The sequence below is a fragment of the Macaca nemestrina genome, chromosome 3 (assembly GCF_043159975.1).
Source record: "Macaca nemestrina isolate mMacNem1 chromosome 3, mMacNem.hap1, whole genome shotgun sequence".
Lineage (NCBI taxonomy): Eukaryota > Metazoa > Chordata > Mammalia > Primates > Cercopithecidae > Macaca > Macaca nemestrina.
This window is the reverse complement of record NC_092127.1, coordinates 181,410,221-181,427,778: the sequence shown is the minus strand read 5'-3', so window position 1 is coordinate 181,427,778 and position 17,558 is coordinate 181,410,221. Positions and strand designations below refer to the sequence as shown.

At 36.8% G+C, this 17,558-nt stretch overlaps 1 protein-coding gene across 3 annotated transcripts in view; it reads right to left on the bottom strand.

Moving 5' to 3' along the window:
* Nucleotides 1-17,558, bottom strand: part of LOC105487900 (transmembrane anterior posterior transformation 1) — a 79,239-nt gene that overhangs the window by 31,004 nt on the left and 30,677 nt on the right. For all 3 annotated transcript variants that reach the window (XR_011621443.1, XR_011621444.1, XM_071093831.1), the window contains exons 4-8: nucleotides 12,058-12,220; nucleotides 9,114-9,249; nucleotides 7,663-7,760; nucleotides 7,420-7,489; nucleotides 26-106 (exon numbers count right to left, since the gene is read on the bottom strand). Coding sequence is in view for 1 of the 3 variants with exons in the window: in XM_071093831.1 (XP_070949932.1) it covers nucleotides 26-106; nucleotides 7,420-7,489; nucleotides 7,663-7,760; nucleotides 9,114-9,249; nucleotides 12,058-12,220 (548 nt within the window). In the remaining 2 variants the exon portion in view is untranslated. The remainder of the gene's footprint in view (nucleotides 1-25; nucleotides 107-7,419; nucleotides 7,490-7,662; nucleotides 7,761-9,113; nucleotides 9,250-12,057; nucleotides 12,221-17,558) is intronic.

Below are 17,558 nucleotides of genomic sequence, written 5' to 3'. Positions count from 1 at the left end.
CATTGTTTTGTTAAGAGTGAGTTACCTGGATTCCAAGAAAACTGTTCCATGTTTCTTAGACACACTATTAGTAAAAGCACATAATTTGTGAATCGTTCCTTAATATCTAAAAGAAAAAAAAATCAACATATAAGTACTGTAGTGTATATAAACAACACAATAAAGTACATATAGGAAACAATTCTTTTAGCCAGAACATGATGAAATTATTAGACAATGTATAAATGTCCAGAAATATACAACTTTATATATATGTGTGTGTATATATATGTGTGCATATATATATAGGTTGGTGTTATCTTGGTAAGTCACTGACTTCTTTTGCCAACATAATTCTAGTATGGAAATTCCAGTTTTCTATAAACTTCAAGAAGTATTCAAACCATCAAACTGCTCAGACTGGGTCATTAGATTCCTCCAATGATCTTTGGGGACATATGACAACTGTTTCCATTTTACAGAAGAAAAAATAGAAGCAAAGAGTAAAATGAAAGACTTTGGGTAATAAAATTCCTGTATAAAATCCCAGACTACTTCCAGTCTGGTAAATAGTACACAATTACTGAACTTATGAGTCCTTTAGCTGAGAGAATCCTGCTATTACAATAGCATTTCTTGGGGTGTAGGTAAAACTTGAGGGAAAATAACCCCAAATTGGGCTTCATAATATTTACTATAAACTAATAACTATGTGCTGAGATTAGGTGGAATGAATTTAATAAAATAAAATCACTGAATTATTGCTAAAGGCCAGTGTACACATTTCACTTTTTAAGCTGTTAACTTTCTTATAGTCTAAGATACTATGTAATCAAGAAATGGGATGAAATAAATTTGTCTGCAGTTAAGAGTGGCACACCCATGTATGTGTGTCTGTGTAACAGTGGGGGCTGTGACTAGAAACAATCACTCATATAACAACCCAACTCAAAAGTTTTTTTACAGTCTGTTGTCATTTCCCTACTTTCCCAACGCCTCAGTAATCGCAAGCCTCACCCATATCATTCAGCCATGGCACGCCTCCTATAAGTGCTCTGAATTTCAATTTCATCCTGATGTAATTCACGGGACTGTCTTTGCTTCTCTTTTTTTACTTCCACCTTTCCTCACTATTCTCTAGCAATGTGATTAAAAACGTTTATTCCACAGCAAAACCTCCTTCTCTATAAGCGAGTTGGCCTTTACTCTCTGTACCTTCCCTACATCCTTAAGCTCTTCCAGTCAGTTGCTGGTACCTTCTTTTTCAGGATAGCTCAGCTCCTTATTAGTGATGGGTCTGAGCTGTGCCTTCGCTCCCTCAAAGCCCAGTGGGCACTACTTGCTTCCTACTTCCAAAGCTGAAGCACCATTCATTATGCAGTACCACATTTTGGAGTGTGAGCTCAGGGCACAGTAAGTTTCAAGGTACCAAGCACTGAGATGCCTCCTTAGGAGGCAGGGCACCTCCGGAGCAAGTCCACGCGGAGTTTTCAGGCGCACCTGTTTTGATTCGTTCTAGATCACATGTTTAATTTATTCTGTGACGTCAAAAGAGGATACAGGTTAAAGGAAACTAAGAAAAGTCTGCCCTAGAATAAGTTCCATCAAAGTCTGACACAAAATATATTCTTTGTTACTATAGCTAACTGTGGATCTTAATTCGTGGGGTTAAATTTGCCAATATATCTTTAACTGGAATTCTGTAGAATTATTCACCAAGCTGTACCTATATGTGTGCTAAGTCCTTTCTAATTTCCATAAATGAATTTAACAATGAAACGTATTTATTTTTGATACTTCCCAAACATGAATATGTAATATAGACTTGTTTCATTACAGAATTATATGAAAATAAATGACCTTGAGAAATTTAAAACACTATTTGAAATGAGCCAAAGTAACTTTTCTAAACTCTAATACAACAAAGCAAAACTACCGTAGAATTAATCTAGCTGTATTTGATTTTTGGGCACATGGCAGCTGCAAGTATAGAGAAAATCTGCAATAATTTCATTTCTAAGGATACTGATGAAAGGAGAAAAGCCTATCTCATTAAACGTATATTTAAGGCAAAACAGATTTTATTTTTTCTTTTTTATGATTTCTTATTTTTTTGAGACAAGAGTCTTGCTGTGTCTCCCAGGCTGGAGTGCAGTGGCATGATCTTGGCTCACTGCAGCCTCTACCTCCCGGGTTCAAGCGATTCTTCTACCTCAGCCTCCGGAGTAGCTGGGATTACAGGCATGCGCCACCATGCCTGGCTAATTTTTGTATTTTTAGTAGACAGGGTTCCACCGTGTTGGCCAGGCTGGTCTCCAGTTCCTGATCTCAGGTGATCCGCCCGCCTTGGCCTCCCAAAGTACTGGGATTACAGGTGTGAGCCACTGTGCCCAGCCCAAAACAAATTTTAGAAAAGCAGACTATTCCAAAAAAAAAAGCAGACTATTCCAAAAAAAGAGATTAATAAAAATGGATAAATTTGGTAAATAAATGCAATTTCATAAGATGAAGTATGTGAAGGATGGCAAGCTTAAATATTAAAAAGTGACACCATAAAAATTAACTGTATCTTTATTTGATAAGATAAAGATATAAAACTATATCTAACTATAAAGATGAGGCTGTTATGTGAAGATTTTTTTGAAAGTTTTATTCTTACACTTTCACAACTTTTACATTTAAATGTTTTACATAGACATTATAAAATCAAGATTTGACTTTTAAAATTTGAGTTAAAAAATACCCAAATTTTAAGTGTCTCCAAAGAAGATATAAAAAATAAAATTTCTATGAGAATAACAGTCTGATACTGATAATCTAACATATATTAGATAAATAATGCAATCAGCAACATATTTATACCATATCTCACCTTCAGAATAGTCAGGGTTCGGATTAGAACTGAACTCTTACATTGATTAAAAATTAAAATTTCTAAGAATGTTTTCTCCTAACCTTTATCAAGAAGCTTAAAAACACTGGTATTAATGCTTTTAAATATGTCTGATATTCAGATTTTTCCTTGCTATATTACCACTAACAGGGATATACTTTAACATATTTGCAGTCACATTTTAAATATAAAATGAGTGACTATTTCCAATAAACATCCATATTTATTGCAGCTTTGCAGGCTTCTAAGAGTGTTAAGTGAGCTATAAGCTTACTCCAGACAACCTAACTTCTGAAGGACCTTTCCAAATGCACAGTTCACATTACCAATGGGTAAAAATCTACCTAAAATTCTTCATCTCAAGAATGCAAACCAGAAAGACTGGGGTTCCACATTCAGCTGATGCTTATGATAAAATGAAGTGAAGAAAAGGAGAAGTTGTTAAAAACCTGGTTTTATTAACTAAACTACTTTTCACATGTCCTCAGGCAATTCCTCCAAAGAAAATATATGGTGAGCTACCACTGAAAGGGGTAAAGTTACTCTCAGATTTCTCCATGAAGTCTTCTCTATTAAACCAGCATGAAGGACTAAAACTTACACTATGTATCTGGCAAGTCAACTTCAGATGGATAAAAAATTCATAGGAAAATTCATAAGAAAAAAATAGCCAACATGAGTATCCCTGCTGACTGGCTCTCATTAAGTAACTACTACTGAAGCATATGAAAGAGGCAACATACTCATATCAAGAGCAAAAAGCACCTCTTGGTGACTCCTGATCTTTCCATTTTAATAGCTGAATGTTACATGTAATGTTAGCAAGATTGCCTAGAATTTTTTTTTCTTAAGTTCTTTTTTTTTTTTTTTTTTTTGAGACGGAGTCTCGCTCTGTCACCCAGGTTGGAGTGCATTGGCGCAATCTCGGCTTACTGCAAGCTCTGCCTCCTGGGTTCAGGCCATTCTCCTGCCTTAGCCTCCCGAGCAGCTGGGACTACAGCACCCGCCACCACGCCCAGCTAATTTTTTTTTTGGTATTTTTAGTAGAGATGGGATTTCACCGTTAGGCAGATGGTCTCGATCTCCTGATCTCATGATCTGCCTGCCTTGGCCTTCCAAAGTGCTGGGATTACAGGTGTGAGCCACTGTGTCCCGCCCAGGTAAAGTTAATTTCTTACAAAACTCTTAAAGGGTACAATGCAGACCACCTTGCATTGTAACACGAGCTACTTTGCTTACAGCAAAAGGTAATTTTTTTTGGTGCTAAGTAGTAATCATTTTAAGCCAAAATAAAGTCCAAATTTCTTGTAAACTGATATGCATACCTGATCATTTTATCATTTTTTTTCCAGCGTTTCCTTAAAACTCAAATATTGAATCCCTAATCTTTCTAATAAGCTAAGAGGTTGGAATTCTGGGGAACCCATTTATAAAAATGAAAAGGGGTATTAATTACATCAACACGCTGGCCATAAGGTTAAAAACATTTCACAATTTCCTCCTCATAATTTTGAGGCTTTTATACATAAGGATTGAAAACCCTTAAAACTTAAGATTTGCGTGTCTAGTTTAAGTCTCTATAAAGAGTGCTTACCCAAAGGAGGTTACTAATATGACTTAATTTTAAAAAACCATGGTTTCTACAACAAATGAAATGCTTACAGCTGAATCAATTTACTCATGGTTAACTACTGAAGCAAAGTATTCTATAATTTAGTACCTTCCCTCCTTCCTCTTTCATTTCTAATTCACGACGCTTGGCAGTCTGCACTTGAAAGGTGAGGAACATTAATAAGAAGTAAGAACACGAACTGCCCCTCAGAGCTTTGAGAGTCAGGTCCAGCATGGCCTCATAGAATCATCTAGGCTTTATGTTCGAGTTTTCCATTTGTTCTTTTCATTCCTTGCTTAGTTTTCAAATCTCCTGTAACTTGTTTAACATATGCATATGCCATTATTTTCCTTGTCTAATATACAGGTAAAATTTACATACAGTGAAATGCACAGATCTTAAGTATATATATATAAGTATATATAATATATATAATGTGATGAGTTCTGATCAATGCATGACTTGTGACACCAAGCCCTTAATATAGAAAGAAGTTCCATCATCCAGAAAGCTCCTTTGAGTCCCCTTAGTCAATCCAAATGCCCAATAAGCAACCTCTTATTCCTATCATCATAAATGAATTACTTCTGATCATAAACTTCATATAAACGAAATACATTATGTACACTTTTGTGTCTGGCTTTTCTGCTCAACATAATGCTTCTGAGACATACATAGTTGACACTATTAGGAGTTCACTCTTTTATCTTTAATTGCTGAGTAGTATTCTATGGTACGGATATACAATGTGTTTATTTTCCTATTAATAGGTATTTGGCTTGTTTCCAGTTTTTGGCTAGCATGAACAAAGCTGCCATAATAATTCTTGCAACAAGTCCTATTAAGAAAATATATTTTCGGCACTGAATTACAGGGCAAGTGAATATTTAACTGTGTAAGAAATGGCCAAAAACAGCAGTTGTAATACTTTACACTCACGCCATCGATGCATGAGTGCCAGTTAATCCATATCCTCACTAACTTGTGGTACTGTCAGGCTACAAGAGCAGCCACTCTGGAGGGTGTGCAGTGCTATCTCATTATGGCTTTACTTTGCCTTTCTCCAATGACATTTTCCCTAATAAGGCTGACAGCTTTTCATGACCTTATTGGACATTTATAGATTTTCTTTTGTGAAATGTCTGTTCAAGCATTTTCCCCATTTCAAAACTGGATTGTCCTTTCATTATTGATTGGTAGTTTGTTACATATTCAGAAAACAAACAAAAAAAATCTATCGTCAGATAAATGCATCTCAAAATCTTTTCTCTTAGTACTGTGGGTGGTCTTTTCACTTTTTAAATTTTATGATCCTACATTTTAATTTTGAAGAAGTCCAGTTTCTCTCTTTTGTTTTATAGTTAGTACTTTTTGTGTGGTTTTTAAAAATGTTTGCCTAGACCAAGGTTGTGAATGTATTCTCCTATATTTTGTTCTAAAAGTTTTATAATTATAGCATTTATGTTTAGGGTTATGAACCATAATGAATTAATTTTCTTGGGCAGGGGAGGGGCCAAAGTTCTTTTTTTTTAACCTTTATCCAACTATTCCAGCATTACTTGTTGAGAAACTCTTCTCACTAAATTTTAATTTGTTTTAGAAAATATCTCTTTTATTGAAATGTTATTTTTGTAAGCACGTAATATTTTTATTAAAACTTCCCAGTTTTAATTTCAAATATGGTAAATAGCGAGAGACATAATCCATATAAATAAAAGTCCTTTGGGATCATCATACTTTTTTTTTTTTTTTGAGATGGAGTTTCGCTCTAGTCACCTAGGCTGGAGTGCTCTGGTGCGATCTCGGCTCACTGCAACCTCTGCCTCCCAGGTTCAAGCAGTTCTCCTGCCTCAGTCTCCCCTCTGTAGCTAGATTACAGCTACAGAGTAGAGTCCGTAGCTAGGATTACAGCTACAGAGTGACAGGCACCTGCCACCATGCCCAGCTAATTCTGGTATTTTTAGTAGAGACGGGGTTTTACCATGTTGGCCAGGCTGGTCTTGAACTCCTGACCTCAGGTGATCCGCCAGCCTCAGTCTCCCAACGTGCTGGGATTACAGGCGTGAGCCACTGCGCCCAGCTGATCATCATACTTTTTGAAGCATGTAAAAGGGTCCCAGAAGCAAAAACTCTGACAAGCACTGCTTTGGATGAGCCATGTGTGCTCTTATCTACAACCAGCCCACGCGCCTCCCCCGTGACACGCCTCACCTTCCTCAAGGACATCGAGCCAGGTTCCTTTAGGGATCCTCTCTATTGTACATCTGTCTGGATTCATGCTAAAACACCACCATTTTTTCATGACTTGTGCAAATGTCACCATGGCAGAAGAGATGAATAATGTCTTCATATTCTTGTGAAAACACTTTTGACTCTGAGCACACTCCCTGGTAGAGCCCCTGGGACTGTTCTTGAGGGCTCCATGATCCACTACACTGTTCTGCTCTGGCTTTCAAAAACTATGTAAGACACCGACTCCAGGCAAAAAATTTTGTCCCTTCACACTTTTTAGGATTAGAATGAAGGCAGTAAATAATAACTAAAAAAGCTAAGGACTTAGAGACATTCTGAGATTCACAGTCATAATTCTCCTAGAAGCTATGTGACTGTGGAGAAGTAAAATTATTTTCTTTGTGTTTCAGTTTTCACATCTATAAAATGGAATAATACCACCCACTTCAGAGAAATTTCTAGATTATTAAGAAGCTTCTCAAAGTATCATATGGTGCTACACAAATGTTTCTAATTTTTTATCTCAAACATCTTGTGATTACAGTAACCAAAGATAAGAAAACCTAGTAAAGATGTTGATAGCATAAGAGAAGGTACAGTTTAAGTTGAAGAAACAGTGGCCCAGAGAAAATGTGCCATTAGGATTTCAGAATGAACTGCAAAATACCGCACAGAACTTCAAGTAGAATCTAATCGTACATACCACTATTTGACATTTGAAAGAGGTTGTTCTTTTCAAACTTCTTGAAAACACTTCCTTTAATTTCAACAAACTGAAACAGTAAACAGAAATATCTTTATGATTATAACAGTTTAAAAACTGGACTTGCTTCCTATAAAACTTCCGGGAGAACAACATATAGAACAAAGAATTTTATCCCACCCACAGTATTGCAGCTGAAATGTCCGTATAACTTCAAAAATGTAAGATAAATCTCATACTTACATTATTAGACATCATGATAGTAAGCAAAGACTTGTTGTGTGAGTTAAAAGCTACATTGAGAGTTGTTGCTTGAACCATTATAAGAATTGCATGCAAAACTAATAGAAGGTCAAGGAAAAAACTTAAATTTGCTTTCATATTGTTACTGATAATACTACAAAATTTTGAAAGTGAATAATAAAGAAAGAAGATGACTTTCTTTTCTAAATCGTCTACGTAAGTATTGTATTATCTTCATAATTTCCCTATTAGCTATAGTTGATAAAAATTTGACAGGATATCCACATGAAACGAACAAAAGTGGAAATGTACCTCTACATATTCATTTATTTAGACCATGAATCCTTTGGAACAGGGTTGTTTTGTTCTTGCCGTATCTCTGGCACTTGGCACAGTGCTCAGGAAATAGGCCCTCAGAAAAGTTTGTTAAGTAAATGGAATAAATTATGGTAAATACTGAAAGAAGAGACTAAGAAATACACATTCTGAATTAAGATAATTTGCAATGTAAAAAAGAAAGCACAAACTATAAGTCTGGAAGTGATTTTCTTCCCTGATTCTTCAGGAAATGTGGAATGTAAGGTAGTAAGAAATATCTGATAATTAAGATTCTTCTTCATATGTCATTTTGAATATATCCATAAACTGCAGAATTACATTTGTATTACATACAGAATAGTTAATTTATATCTAAGAGTGGTAACTGCTTTACTCCATTAAAACTGGAACAAGCTTCTACCCTCACAGGTATCTTCCCACTTGGTTCTTTAACTTTCCAAGTATTAACCCAATTTCTTTCAAGTGTCACTCTTACAGAGATAGGAAAAAAAAAAAGTGACACATTCTTGTGAATGAGTCCTGACTTCACATGGAACTTAAAAGCAGGAACGTGTGTTATAAATATGTAGGGGTACACACAAACACGTACACTGCTTATATAATAAAGCATTTACTCTCCAATAGAAAAGCTTTAAGCCAGGGATGAATACACAAACACACAAAACCACCAAAACTCCTCCCAACCAATTTCACATTTTACTTTTAGATAAATTCTATGCATTTTAAGCCCAAGGTTATAAAAAAGAATTCCTGGATTTAAAGATAACTTCGAGAAAAATTCTAATATAAGTATGAAAAATTATAGATCTATGTAAATAATGTATGTATAAAAATACGCTGCCTTTTTATTATAAAATTCTTCCTTATAATCAGTTACACTGCAAATAGAACTGTTTTCCAGCAGCTCAAAGAATAATGCATACATGAGGCTCCTTAAATTAATTACAATTATTATGACAACCAATTTCTCAACAGAACACAGATATTTCACATTAATCTTCAGGATACATACATTATCTATATGTCTTTAAATCTATGAAATGGCTAACCAAATAAAATAAGGGAGACTATGCATTAACTGTTGGAAATTTCCAGTAAGTCTATAAGGATACAGACATAGAGAACAGCCATGAAAAAGTGAGGAATCACCCCAATGTGGGCTCTTTTTCTTTCTTTAGGTTCTGTTGCTGTCCAATAGAGAGCATCTAATATATCTTGTCCAAAAGATGAAAACAGACGATCAGCTACCTAAAAAAGAAAAATGACTTGTAAGATGTTTCTTAATATTCCACTTAAATACGTCATTAAAATTGAGATATAGCTCAAATCCTGGAGATCTACTAGGATTTAAAATCCTAGTAGAAGGCAAGCTAAAGAAGAGTGAAGATGTTTGTTTACTTATTCACTCACATTTCTTTATTCTTTAACAAATAGTAAGTGCTAAAATATGTATAGAATTTCAATCAGACTGTCTAATTAGCTATGTTTGTAACAAAGAAAGTCTTAAACAGTGGCAAAAATAAAAGGGGTGGGCACATCTGGCCAGGCACGGTAGCTCACGCCTGTAATCCCAGCACTTTGGGAGGCCGAGGCGGGTGGATCATGAGGTCAGGAGATTGAGACCACCCTGGCTAACACAGTGAAAAGCTGTCTCTACTAAAAATACAAAAAATTAGGCGGGCTTGGTGGCAGGCGCCTGTAGTCCCAGCTACTCAGGAGGCTGAGGCAGGAGAATGGCCTGAACCCGACAGGCGGAGCTTGCAGTGAGCCAAGATTGCGCCACTGCACTCCAGCCTGGGCGACAAAGTGAGGCTCCGTCTCAACAACAACAACAACAACAAATTTTAAAAAAAAAGGGTGGGGGTGGGCACATCAAAAACATGGTTCTTCTGGTTTTAGCACTTTAAATTCAAACTCAGGATTCAAATTTAGGACAAATATATCATTTGACCTACTCATATCTAATATTTGCAAACAATGGTAACTGTATTTTTTTGAGGTTTATTATATGGAATAAAATATGCAGATTTACTTCCTAAACATATTTTCCAGTATCAATCTCCTTGAATACAGTATAACAAGTAAAAAGTGACACATAAAACGGAGAAAAGGAGGGCATGATATTCAGGATTCAGTTTGAATGCCACATCCTAACAGAGGCCTTTTCCAGACCATCCAATCTCTTGTGGCTCCTATGGTCTCTACTGCGTTAGTCTGTTCTTTTTCATCATACAATATATCATTTCCTAATATCTCCTTGTTTATTGTCTATCTCTCACCTGTAGAATATAAGCTCCATGAGAATAGGCTGGTTCACCTGTGAGTATTCAGGATCTAAGATGCTTGGCATGCAGCAAGTGCCAACTAAAGATCTGCTGAATGAATAACAGCTACCATTTAGGGAGCTCCTACCATGGGCCTGATATTGTGCTAAACCGCTTCTATGTGGGGTCTATTTAATCCTCATAATCTCCCTAGTGTCTCCACTTTACAGATGAGAAACTGAGGATTAGAGATATTCAGCAACAGTAACTATGTCCAGGATAACCAGGTAATAAAGGAAGGACTAGGATTTGGTCAAAGGTGGTTTGCCTCTAGACCAGAGCATGGACTCTCATCCACTGTGTTTAAGCCACCTCATCAATTATGGTCTACAATGCGAATACGTATATAAATCATTTTAATCAGCAATTCATGGATCCTTTTTCTTGGCCTATTTTCTAGTAACAATACTATTACTACCTTGAGAGGGCTTTGTAAGTCAGGGGACAGGGAGAAACCCTTGCACTTTCCAATCTCCTAAGATGGAAAGCCTACGAAGGAGAGACTAGAAGGGCAGCGGTGACAAGAGCAAGGCAGAGAGCAGAGGGGAATAGCGAATGAGGTCTAGGCTCTTTCTATGAGAAGGAAGGGAGAACAAGATGAGCTATTCTGTTTCAGGAACTTTGTCCCCATCCACCCCGAGGCAACCTACTTGGTGGGGCAAAGTGTACATGCAGCAAGCCTAGAATCAGAAAGCTGGGGTATGGTTTTAAAACATCTTGGTCTTGAATTTAGGAGGTACCAGAAGGCTAGAGCTCCAAGGCTTCTTTGAAGAGATGGAGAGTCCTTATCTACCACAGCAATGCAGCTTCAGAGCAAAAAGGCCAGCAGCCCCCACCCCACCCGTCCTCTCACTAGGAAAAATCTCTTCATGGCTAATTAAAAAGATAAATAGACCTTATTTGTATCCCCCCAAAAATAAAATATAAAAATGCAATCCCGAGATGGAGTCTCGCTCTGTTACCCAGACTGGGGTGCAGTGGGATGACTTCAGCTCACTACACAACCTCCACCTCCAGGGTTCATGTGACCCTCCTGCCTCAGCCTCCTGAGTAGCTGGGATTACAGGCACGCGCCACCAGGGATGGCTAATTTTTGTATTTTTAGAGACGGGGTTTCACCATGTTGGTCAGTCTGGTCTTGGACTCCTAACCTCAGGTGATCTGCCTGCCTCAGCCTCCCCAAGCGCTGGGATTACAGGTGTGAGCCACTGTGCCAGCTTGCAATTTGAATTTCAAAGTTTATTATATAACTTAGGTAGCTTACTATTTTAAAAACTTATGAATATTTGGCTTATAAAGCAAAGCAGTTTTTTGCAAAGTGAATATATGTCAGCTCAACTTACTTTCTAACGAAGTTGTGAAACTAATTTTCCTAGCACTTGACAATTTGGATACTCAAGGGGGTACTGGTTCTAAAATGTCTGGGCAGCAAGACTCTTCCCAGCCTACGTGAGGACACACCATGCCTGCGGGCTTGCCACCAGAGGTGTGCCCCAGACCAGCAGCATGAGCCCCACCGCCTGAGAAATGCAGATTCTCCAGACCCAGCCCAGATCTCCTAAATAAGAATCCATGTTTAACAAGAGCCCCCAAGTGATGATAGCACAGTAAAGTCCAGAAGCACCACAACTAGAGTCGGTAGAGCATTCTTGACTCTCAGGTACCTTCAGAATTGGAAGACTTGAAGCTCAGTGCCCTGGCCAAGCCTGTGCAGGGTAAGCGAGGTCCTTACCTCCAGCATGTTGTATATGATGTAGAGCTTGATGACGGACTGCCCCCTTATCAGGTGGTACATCATGGAGTAGTCAACATAGTGCATCATAAAATAGCAGATGACCAAAATGACACCCTTCAAAATGTCACACACCTGGGCAGGCTGAAGCAAACGTCTGTCCCTGAAACATACAAGAAGTAATAAAAATATAAGTTTTACTCTGTATGTTCTCAAAAACCAATAATCTTTACTTGATATACACTGGCATACAAAGGTAAAAATAAGAATTATGTTGATCTTTTAAAAACTTCAAACAAGGGAAGTTAAACTACATGACTACTCGACAGTGTAAAATCTTCTGTCCAAGTATAGAATATAAAGATTTTAAGTGAGAATTACTATTAGATGTTGGCAATCTTAACAAATGAACACAGAGGGCAGGTATCTACTGATAGGGTGCTTTCGAGCAACAGATTTCCACCATTATGGCATATGGCATAAACCTTTAACTAATCATGAATCTCTGCGTGTAGCCTGCTGGATCAGCCCTTTTCACACAATGCTACATTCTATGCATACTGCTCTGCATCTTGTACTTAATGGCATAATATTCCATACAAGTTCATCAGGACTTCATATTTTTATGGCAGCATAGTGTTCCACTATGTGGATGAACTATAACTTATTTAACGTACCACTGACAGATTTGTAGTCTTTTGCAATTATAAGCCATGATGCAATGTACATGCCATGTCTCATATATGAAAGTGTATCTGTAGGAAAAATTCCTGAAATTGGAATTCCAAGGTTATATTCATTTGAAATTTTGACAGAAACAGCTGAACTGCCCGCTGTACAGGGTACAGTTTATACCTTAACTAGCAATGTCATGAGAAAGCCTGTAGCCCAGGGCACTGATACAGTGTTTGACTAACTTTTGGATCTTTGCCAGTCTCATTGGTGGAAAATTGTACACAGTGTAGTTTTAACGTTAATTTCTATCATTAGGAAACTAAACATCTTTCCACATATTTAACAGTTATTTATATTTCATGTGAACACTCCCTATCTTTTTTGTACTGGTTTATAGGACAGCTTTTGTATTACAGATGTTAGTCCTATGGGATTTCAGTCGAAATTTTTTTTCATAATTAATATGAGCAGAATAATCACTCCTTACTTCTGAGGTTAGAGTATAAGGAGCTAAACCAAAATTGTGAAAGGAACCATCTTAATAAGACAGAGCAAAAAATACATTAGAAAAGAAGAAATTAAGATTTCTTCCACTGGATTTAAAATTCTTGTGACAAGAATGGGAAAGATACGTTCTCTTTGCCTGTCGTAGGCTGACTCCTCAGGACGGAAAATGCTGCCTCTTGCTTTGGCAGTTTTTATGCATAGTGCAATCAATAAAACAGCCCGAGTATATTTTTTTAGGAGCTGCAGAATCTCTTCATTTCCACCAATTGTGACGATGTTCTAAGCAACAATACAGGGGTGGGCTCATTTTCTAACTGGCCATTGGCCGTCTGAGTCACCAATGTATTTGATATTCCTTGGCTACATATTCTCCAGAGCTCTTTCCTAATGCTTTTCCTTCAAAGATCTTTGTGGAGTTTAACAAGGAATTTGTAAATCTTCCAAACTGTTACTTGAAACATTGCTTTATAAAGTCACAATGATGCTCTACCAATCCTGTGAGCAGTTGTTACAGAAACTCATTCTTGCTTTCTACAATGTGCACTGTATGATGTTTTCAGTTAGATATGAATTTGGCTGATCTATTTACAGACAGAATGTAAGATACTGCAGAAGTTCTGAAAGCAGGCAAATTCTGTGAAGACTGTTCACCAAGGGCTAAAGGTGGCTGGACATACACTGGGCTGGACCAATGAGCCTAAACGAGAGAGAGGTCAGAATTTGTCTAAGTCAGATCACACGACTTAAGATGGGTATGGAAAGCCAAGTAAAATTATTCTTAGCAGTTGAAGTTAAGGCTTTGGGAAAAATTGCATCAAGGACAAAGTTGATCAATCTCTATCATTATTTCTCTTTCACCATGACTTTCTTTTATCCAATGCTGTTCCTTTTTCTCCCACAGAGAAAGAGAGAGACCTTTTTCTCCTCAGAGAACAAAGAATGCCCTTCATCTCCTAACTCCCAGCCAACCAGCCCAGAGCACAGATCTCTGCCAAGGACTCTCTGAATATCAAGGTAATTTCCTGCCTCCATCCCTACAAGACTGAAAATGGAAGACCTATTATACCTGCCAAGAATTGGATCTTGATCCCTTAAACATATTTCTCATCCAAACACTGAGAAGAGGAGACATTTTGAACACTTGTGAGCTCCTGGCCTTGGTATGACTGTCTCCACTTGGGCTGCAGGGAACAAATGGTGAGCCACCAGCCCCCACTCAGAAGTGTGGCACAGCTCAGCATATATTGAAAGTCACACATCACCAACAGTCATGGGCTTTTGTGTTCAAAGACTGTAAATCATGTTTATAAATTAAAGAAAATGATACGAACTAAAAGTAGGGTAGTATTAACTTGTATTAATTACAAAAATAATTTTGATACCTAATTTAAGTAGAAAACTATACTTAGAGCTTTTGGTATTAGATGGCATGTACTTAGTTGAGTGATCTCAGTCAGAGCAATTTTATTTAAGAGACAAAGGGTTTTTAAGTATATATCCAATTGTGTTTCTTTATATACATATTTGGAATCAAAGAACAATGTGTTAGTATATCAATGAAGGAACAGTATATTTAATACAAGCCATAGTTAGAAATTAGATCTACCAAACATTGGAAATACATATCCCAAAATGATATAATACCACACTTTTTGAACCAAGCTGACAAATTAACAAAGAAAAGTTGTAGAAACACCTAATGCTACAATTCAGTTACTATGTGGCAGGCACTATTCTAGATAATCCACATATATTCCTTTTAGTGTTCACAATAATCCTATTTATTTAATCATCTCAGTTTTACAAATGAGCCAAGGGACAGTCAAGAACATGCCTGTGGTTGCACAGTGACTAAGTTCCCACATGGTGCAGCAGGGATGGACACTTGGCAATCTGGCTCCAGAAGGCACGCTCTTCAGAACCATCTGCATTCTGGACTTTTTAAAACAGAACTTCTAAACTTGCAGGAATCAACAACTCAGAACCTATTATCTTTCTGTAAAATTTAACACTGCATACTTTATCACTATATTGCAATCTCATCTGAATAAATTGCTGTACAAAAAAACAAACCTATCTATCACTTGGTCTTTATTTCTAAAAATGAATGCAAAAAAACCTGGACTATATGATATGTATATGATATACACATATTGAATTCACTGCTTTCTGTGCACCCCCTGCTCTGGTGAAAGTGTTCCATCCATTGCTAACATCATAATTGGTTGCTGCAGGGATGACTGTGATTTTCAGAACTAAGGAATACTATTCAAATAAAGAATACAAGAAGCAGAACCTTTAAAAACAAGGGTCTTGTTTTCTTTCTTTCTTTTCTTTTTTCTGTATTTTTAGTAGAGACGGGGTTTCACCATGTTGGCCAGGCTGGTCTTGAACTCCTGACTCAGGTGATCCACCCGTCTCAGCCTCCCAAAATGCTGGGATTACAGGCTTGAGCCACCGCACCTGGAAAGAGTCTTGTTTTCATATAAATGTCCTTGTTAACAAAAAAGAAAGGCTGCCAAAATAAAAAATCATTTCTAAGGTGGCATCTTAAAAGACAGCTGTATGTACCACAGCCTCTTTCTAAGAAAAGACCTAACCTCACAAATAAGTTTACCTGGTTAAAACAACTTGAACCAATCAGCTTATTTGTTCCTTCTCTGCCAGGATATTTTTAGATGACTATCTGATAAGCACTTCAAACTCCCTAAGAAGCTTATCCAAGGCCCTGTTATTCAACCCTGAATTGGCTTTTGAAAAATACTTTCATGCTAAAGTTCTTATAAATGGCTAAGTGGTGGTTACTGGCAATTCACCTTGCAAATGATGAAAATCCCATACGAAAGCATAAACGAGTGAAATATACTGTTGGGCAAAGTAAAAAACCCGCTAATCTAATTTGCAGCTTTGGGTGTATGTCATCACACAAGTAGTATTACATCAGATATTTAATAGAACTTAAACATTTTTCAAAACAAGACATTTAAACAGAATTCTTTTAAAAATTTCTAGTAAAACCAACCTTAGAGAAACCAAATTCACTACATTCCTAAATTTTATTTTTTATCCTTACAAACATTTCCATTTCCATTGTGTTTTTAGCAACTGTACACTTTTACATTATACAATTTACCAATTAGAGCATCTCCAGTTGTTTCGAAGGGCTCATAGATTTAGAGAAACCGAATTATAGAGTAGAGAAAGACGATCAAGGGTAAGCTTTCTCCTTCTCCTCTTTAGTGGAAGATAATACGCTAACTGTGATTAAAGTAAAATCTGGTAGTGGACAGAAAGATCAAGAAGGAAGACATGGCACCAAAAATGAGCGAGAAAAATGGGAGAATCCCAGCATAGTTATTGCAAATCAGTGTTGAAACATGCCAGAATATTAGCATGAGTTATTTCATTACAAAATACATAGACTAGATCTCTCGCTCTCTCTATTTTCAGCCATTTGTGGTATAATTGAAAGAGTGAAGAAACACAAGCACTACTGAAATAAAAATGCAAAATACTTAATATGGTTTTATTTTTGAAAGTGAAGTCCTTTTATAATTTTAAAGTAAACTGGAATAAAGTAGTGAAATCAAGATGTTTTACTCAATTAGAAAATTAAGTATCTTAAATTTTAAGTTTGACTGACATGTAACAGAAAAATAAATACTTAACATAAATGGAATGATTCAAACCATTTCTTAAACTTTAATTTCAAACTATACTAGAAAAAAAAAAAACCTGTTTTTATAAAGCTATGTTCACAATTTTAGTAATGCAAAATAAAAACTGCTTATATGGAAGGAATTAAGCTCAGCCAATTTCTGTGGCTTTGGGGATGAGGTATTTGCTAAGTCTAAGCTAATATGTGTAAAGATCACTTCTGAGTGGATTTTCATGTTAGGTGAAATCACAGTCAAATCCTTCACAAAGAAATGTGGACAAAGCTTTAAGACCAAGTAAAGATGCTATTTTGAAAAGGACAGGGATCCACATTTTCTTAGCTAATGGCTATGTCTGCCTATCCTGTTTACTTTTGCATTTAATGAATGTCAATTTGGCCAAGAGTATAGAAGGAAAAATCAGGGTTTACTCACCACAAGGAGTCCCTGTGCCACCACATTCCATTCTATAAAGGAAGTGAAAGTGCTCCTCCCTTCGGTCTGATTTACGAGAGAGAAAGAAAGAGAGAAGGTTGTAATGTTGCTACGCTACTTAGAGCTCCATAGTGAGGAAACGGGACAATAAAACCTGGCGTTACGAAGACTTTTTAATAACAACAAATATATTGCTCTCAACAAATAAGCCACATAGATCAGCCCTGG